This window comes from Rana temporaria, chromosome 12, assembly GCF_905171775.1.
Source record: "Rana temporaria chromosome 12, aRanTem1.1, whole genome shotgun sequence".
Taxonomy (NCBI): domain Eukaryota; kingdom Metazoa; phylum Chordata; class Amphibia; order Anura; family Ranidae; genus Rana; species Rana temporaria.
In genome coordinates this window covers 138,812,859-138,819,939 of record NC_053500.1, presented here as the reverse complement: position 1 = coordinate 138,819,939, position 7,081 = coordinate 138,812,859, and the positions used below count along the sequence as shown (strand labels likewise).

General features: G+C 52.7%; 1 protein-coding gene across 1 annotated transcript; it reads right to left on the bottom strand.

Annotated features, from left to right (window-relative positions):
• Nucleotides 1-357: 357 nt before the first annotated feature.
• On the bottom strand, nucleotides 358-6,165 carry ACTG1 (actin gamma 1). The gene is made up of 6 exons (XM_040330953.1): nucleotides 6,058-6,165; nucleotides 3,152-3,279; nucleotides 2,748-2,987; nucleotides 2,019-2,457; nucleotides 1,717-1,898; nucleotides 358-1,377 (listed from the first exon to the last, which is right to left on the bottom strand). The coding sequence occupies exons 2-6, from the start codon at nucleotides 3,272-3,274 to the stop codon at nucleotides 1,234-1,236; spliced, it is 1,128 nt and encodes a 375-aa protein (XP_040186887.1). The 5' UTR covers nucleotides 3,275-3,279; nucleotides 6,058-6,165; the 3' UTR covers nucleotides 358-1,233.
• Between the last annotated feature and the right edge of the window lie 916 nt (nucleotides 6,166-7,081).

Genomic DNA, 7,081 nt, shown 5'->3' with positions numbered 1-7,081 from the left:
ATGCCAACAACGCATAATGACCCTGATGCAAAGATCCCCCTCCCTGGTTTAACAACCCATGATGACCCTGGTGCAAACACCCTCTGTGCCAACAACCCATGACCCTGGTGCAAAGATCCTCCTCCCTGGTCCAACAGCCCACGATGACCCTGGTGCAAAGATCCCCTTCCCTGGTTCAAATATCCCCTCCGTGCCAACAACCCATAATGACCCCGATGCAAAGATCCATTCTTTGCTGAGGGCCCCCCCTGCAAAGAAACACCCCACCAGGATGACCCTTTCAAAACCCCCACCCACTGGTCCAAAGATACCCTCAATGGCCCCCAAGATCTGTAACACAGAACAAGCACACATAGATTTCTATTTACTGCAGCGCTTTATTTTCCTTACACAATAAAGTGTTTTCGGGAGTTACAATTTTCTCTTCTCAACTTCAGGATGACTTACAAATTTTGGTTCTTCTACTGTCATGTGAGAACATTAAGGCAACATACAAAAAAAATTTACATAAATTAACTCGGATGAATAAATGTACAGGTGTAACTGCAATAAGTTGTAACTTCTTCAGACCCGTTCAAATGATGGGAATACAAACTGGGCTAAGAGAGAAAAAACAAGAACCTGTTCTAAGGCCTGGATGCCATTTCTTTCTGTACTAGAAAAAAAAAACAAGTGGCAAAAAAAACAAGTGATAATTCCTTCATGAACTCCTACCAGCCTCAGACATGAAATTCTGGAATATTAAGCGCTAAAAAAAATTGGTTATCTGGAAGCCTAAACCTCAGATACCCTGTACACATCTCCCACCTCGACTCCCCCAGGACCCTCCCAGAGAAGTGTCATTCACAATACTGTCGCAGATCGGCAGCCTTTCACAGAAATGCATTTCTTAGACGTTTATAGCTTAAAAAGGAGACACCCAAGACGGAATGCCAAGCGGAGTTTTGTATCAGAGGTGTGTACAGGGTATGATATGCTAGCACTGACACCACAGGAATAGTTGGATATTGGGGAGAGACAGTTCCAAAGTCTTGCATTACAAAAAGAAAAATGAATCCCCAACAAGGTGACTTTAGAGTGTCTCACATTCCGAGGGCAAGTTCGTTTGGATGTTGGCTCTATTCCAGTTTCACAAGGCTAGCATGAGGCGTACACATTTGCCGAAGCAAATATTTTTTTTTAACACTTTGAACAACTCATGCAGCAAATGCGACGCATCTGCTAGCAGTCCGTTTAAAAGCATTTGCGGTGGACGATGGATGGGCCGGATTCGTCGTATTCCTGCTTGCTGATCCACATCTGTTGGAAGGTGGAGAGGGAGGCCAAGATGGAGCCACCGATCCAGACGGAGTATTTGCGCTCAGGTGGTGCAATGATCTGAAGCAGAAAAAGAAAAGGTTGGTTAGTACCTGTGGCAAGAGCCAAACCCTGCTTCCCCCATAGTAGAACCAAGATCCCTCACTTCCCCCCATGGCAGAAGCCTCTTCCAGTGAGAACTGCTCCCCATGACAGGACCAAGCCCATCTAGTGACACCATCTCCCCATGACAAGCCCACCTCCCCATTGCCAAGACCCCACTTTTCCCTACAGCAGGACCCCTTTCCAGTAGCAAGCCCCTCCCTCCAGGACTGAGCTCCCCTCCCCATGGCAGGACCAAACCCCTCTAAAGTAGAGAACCAGCCCCATAGCTAGAAGCCAAATTCTGCAAACTCTTACCTTAATTTTCATTGTGCTAGGGGCCAGGGCGGTGATTTCCTTCTGCATTCTGTCAGCGATGCCAGGGTACATGGTGGTACCTCCAGACAGCACGGTGTTGGCATACAGGTCCTTACGGATATCTACGTCGCACTTCATGATTGAGTTGAATGTGGTTTCGTGAATGCCGCATGATTCCATACCTATGGGGGAAAGAAGTGTAGACACATTAGCGGTGGTGCAAATACCTTGGCCATACGTCATCTGCCGAGGCTACAATCCATGACAAGTTAATCACACAGTCACATCATGCTGGTACCTACCCAAGAAGGATGGCTGGAAGAGGGCCTCTGGACACCTGAACCTCTCATTTCCGATGGTGATGACTTGACCGTCGGGAAGCTCATAGCTCTTCTCCAGGGATGAGGAGGAGGCAGCGGTGGCCATCTCCTGCTCGAAGTCCAGGGCGACGTAGCAGAGCTTCTCCTTGATGTCACGCACAATTTCTCTCTCAGCTGTGGTGGTGAAGCTGTAGCCTCTCTCGGTCAGGATCTTCATGAGGTAGTCTGTCAGGTCACGGCCAGCCAAATCCAGACGCAGGATGGCGTGGGGCAGGGCATAACCTTCATAGATGGGCACTGTGTGGGTCACACCATCACCAGAGTCCATCACGATACCAGTGGTACGACCGGAGGCATACAGGGACAGCACAGCCTGGATGGCAACGTACATGGCGGGGGTGTTGAATGTCTCAAACATGATCTGTGGGAGAGGAAAGACCACGTTACTAATAGGCAGCAGGCCACAGCACCCCAAACCATGCTAACATGCAGGTTAAAATAAAAAACAAAATGGTTAAAGTGTAGAAAAAGAACAGAACAAGCAGAAATAAAAACCAGTGAAAACAGAAACCTGAGGCTTCAGGAGGGAAATGCCAGAAGAGGAACAGAGCCCTGGAAACATTGAAAGAAAAATGGAGTCTGAGAAATGAGGAATGAGCGTGATAAGAAGTCTCCCGTACAGAGGAAGATCTGGAGGAGGGAGGAACCAACCTGTGTCATCTTTTCTCTGTTGGCTTTGGGGTTCAGGGGGGCTTCTGTGAGAAGGACAGGGTGTTCTTCAGGGGCGACACGCAGCTCATTGTAGAAGGTGTGATGCCAGATCTTCTCCATATCATCCCAGTTGGTTACAATGCCGTGTTCAATGGGGTACTTCAGGGTCAGGATACCTCTTTTGCTCTGGGCTTCATCACCTACGTAGCTGTCCTTTTGTCCCATACCAACCATGACACCCTGGAGGAGAGAGAAGGGATAGGGAGGGGTTAGATGAGGGATGGACATTACACACATGGTGGGGTAGCAATAGACAATGGGGACAGGGAGAAAAGGCAAAAATTGCAATATACAGGAAGATTGGGGGGAACAAGGACAGAGGGGAGAGCAGCCGTCTTACACACCTGATGTCTGGGGCGTCCAACGATTGAGGGGAAGACAGCACGGGGAGCATCATCTCCAGCAAAGCCGGCTTTGCACATACCAGATCCATTGTCAACGACGAGTGCTGCAATTTCCTCATCCATGTTTTCTGTAAATAAAGTTAAAGGTTTATTAAAAGTTGTATTGTAACAGAATTACTACAAAGCATTTCTTCCATAAAACAAGAACACAACTGCATTCATCATTCGATTGGCAGCCCACATACAGGCTGACCCCGCCCTCCACCAACCTGTCACCATACTAGTGGCCCCGCATGCAACCTCTGCCCAGTTGCCTACCCACCTGCAGACTGACCCCACCCTCCAACCTGTGTACCATCCCACCATACTAGTGACCCTCTTCCCACATGCAACCTCTGCCCAGTTGCCTATTGGCTGCCCACCTACAGAATGACCCCGCCCTCTAACCTGTGTACCATCCCACCATACTAGTGGCCCTCTTCCGCATGCAACCTCTGCCCAGTTGCCTATTGGCTTCCCACCTGCAGACTGACCCCGCCCTCCAACCGGTCTGTACCATCCCAGTGCCCTTCCCCCTTCTGCAGGCATGCTTCGCCACAGACTTTCCACCTGCAAAAAGCCTCATATTGTCTGTCCCATCTCCAAGCACCCTCATGCGTTATAGGGGGTGCCTGCAACTCCTGCTCAGTTGCCCATTAACTGCCCACTGGACAGGCCGACTTCCAACTCTTTAGCTGCCGACCAACCCCTGTATTGTATTGGCTGTACTTGCCAGCACCCTCCTACCCTGGGGGCATGCAACAACCTCCCTTGTTAGTGGCCCTGTGCATGCAATCCCTGCTCAGCAGCCTACTGGCCACCCACCGCCAGCAACCCCATTGTATTGGCTGCCCACAAGCCACACCCTATTGGTGCCCCCTATGCATGCAACCCCCCCCCCCCCCCTCAGGCATGCAAACCCTGCTCAGTTGCCCATTGGTGGTCCACCTGCAGGCAGGCCACACCCTCAACCGGCAAGCACTCATTCATTACACCTTCCTAGATAAAATAAAGTGGGTGTGGCTATATATAGTTAAAGAAACTGAGCCAATCAGGATGCAGCCGACACAGGAAATTGCTAAAATGCAGTGGTTGCCCATAGCAACAGCCTGAGCCGGGTTACTCTGCTTCACCCTTCCGTCACTATAAAATGTTAACAATTTTCACAATACAAGGAAAAAACTGTTGTAGAACTACAAGCCCCAGCAATCCCAATCACAGCAGCATTGGGCTGCACTTGGGTATTGCTGGGACTGGTAGTTCCACTGCTGAGTCACTGGTAATAAATCATAAAGCAGATATAAAAGCAAAACCTATGCAATAGATCAATATACAGCAATTATCTTAGTACAGTATAAATATATCGGATTATTATTAGTAAAGCATACATCAGTCCCCTGCAGTATAGAGCTGACTCACCCCTCCCCCACCACTCGCACTGACTGCAGCGGCCTCGCCCTGTTACTTGGCAGTCACCTTCCTCCCGTCTAGAAAGTTCCGACCCCGCCCACTGACGTCACACCGGAAACTTGTCACCCCAGCCACGCCCACCGACCAGTTTGAATTTTTTTTCCTCCCCTCAGCCAATCAGCGCATTTCATGCCCAAATATGGTAGAGACAGGTCCGCGGAGCCGCGCCCACCTTGCGCTGGAAGGGGGGGCGTTGCCCGATCATCGAGAGTGGAAGCAATCAGGCCAACCAAGACAGAGTACGCAGGGCGTGCCGACCCGATGACGTCACCCTGTGCGGAGCCCGCGCAGTGACAGCCGCGCCCCCCCCCCCCCTTCACGGGCCTCGGCGGACAAAAGCCGGGAAGACCCCGCCTACCTGTCACCCGGGCAACACCCGGCGCCCCCCCCCCCCCCCCAAGTCACCTCACCCGTGACGTACCACAAGCCCCGCGTCACCTCACAGGCGCCATCTTCTCTTCCCCCGGCACCCGCCCTACACAGGCGCCAAAAAACACCTCAGCGCTACCGATCTACAAATCCCAGCATGCACAAACCCCTCATAACGAGAGGTTAGGAGGACTACAAGTCCCAGCGAGTCTATACATGCATTGTCACACCCACATGCTCCCAAAACGCACAGAACTACAAATCCCAGCATGCCTGGGGACCTGCCACACAAATCTCACGAGAAATAAAGCCAAGCCACGCCAAATCTCGCGAGAAATCGTGCTTCTGACTGGCCTCAGATACGAAATCCCGCAGCACGCCCAAGAACTACATATCAAAGACACAAATCTCGCGAGAACTGTAAAGCCAAGCTTCACCTTTATGACAAAATCTCGCGAGAACCGCAGAGGTAAGCGCTCCTCTCACACCCAAAGGCTACCTCAGGGAACAAGTCTCGCGAGAGCTACAAAGCCAAGCTTTTAATTCAATGGGAACTCATATTACCAAGCGCTAGCACTCTTTACATCCCAGGCATAAGTCTCGCGAGAACTACGAAGGGAAATTTAATGACAGGTCTCGCGAGAACTGGAGCCACGCGCTCCTCACACCCACTGAGGGGAAAAAAAAAATCCCCTCACATCGCAGCGCGCCTCGGCCAAGTCTCGCGCCCTCCAGCTTTACCTGAGGCGACAGATATCGCGAGAACTTGTGTTGCGCCAGTGGCGCCTCACAACCATCACCCCCAACCCCCTAAATATTTCCAAGAACTACAAGTACCAGCGCACCTCCGAGGGAGGAACTCCGAGGCCCAGACTTTACCTCACGAGAACCACAAAGGCCCAGAAGGTGGAAAATAAAAAAGCAAATGAAGTATTCCAAGTGTCCCGCTAAGGTCTTCCAGGGCCGCCCGCCGCCCCCAGGTAGGTGAGGAGGAGAAGGAAGGAGGTGTGAGGGGTTCTGATCTTTACCTGGTGGTGTGTGAGGGTGTTCCTGGTGCTGGAGAATTCGGTAGGTGAGATGCTGTCAGGTCCGCTGCCGCCGGCTGAATGAGACTTCTACAAGCGGCCGTTATGGTATTTAACGTCAGCGCCGGCCGGCCCCGCCCCCCAGCGCGCGGACAGAAGATCGCCAAATATGGGCAACTTTGAGATGCCGGCCCTGCCATTGGCCGGCGGGGCGGGGAGGGGGCGGAGAGAGGGAGGTGCCGGGGGGACGCCCACCCTTCTACCCGGAACCCCTGAAGCTGCATGAGAGAGAGGGGGAGGGGCAGACCGGGGGTCCCAGGAGCTGACAATCTATACCGGGGGGTCCCAGGAGCTGACAATCTATACCGGGGGGTCCCAGGAGCTGACAATCTATACTGGGGGGGGTCCCAAGAGCTGACAATCTATACCGGGGGGGTCCCAGGAGCTGACAATCTATACTGGGGGGTCCCAGGAGCTGACAGTCTATACCGGGGGGGTCCCAAGAGCTGACAGTCTATACCGGGGGGGTCCCAAGAGCTGACAATCTATACCGGGGGGGGTCCCAGGAGCTGACAATCTATACCGGGGGGGGTCCCAGGAGCTGACAATCTATACCGGGGGGGGTCCCAGGAGCTGACAGTCTATACCGGGGGGGTCCCAAGAGCTGACAATCTATACCGGGGGGGGTCCCAGGAGCTGACAATCTATACCGGGGGGTCCCAGGAGCTGACAGTCTATACCGGGGGGGGTCCCAGGAGCTGACAATCTATACCGGGGGGTCCCAGGAGCTGACAATCTATACCGGGGGGTCCCAGGAGCTGACAATCTATACCGGGGGGGTCCCAAGAGCTGACAATCTATACCGGGGGGGTCCCAGGAGCTGACAATCTATACCGGGGGGGTCCCAAGAGCTGAGAATCTATACCGGGGGGGTCCCAGGAGCTGACAATCTATACCGGGGGGTCCCAGGAGCTGACAATCTATACCGGGGGGGTCCCAAGAGCTGAGAATCTATACCGGGGGGTCC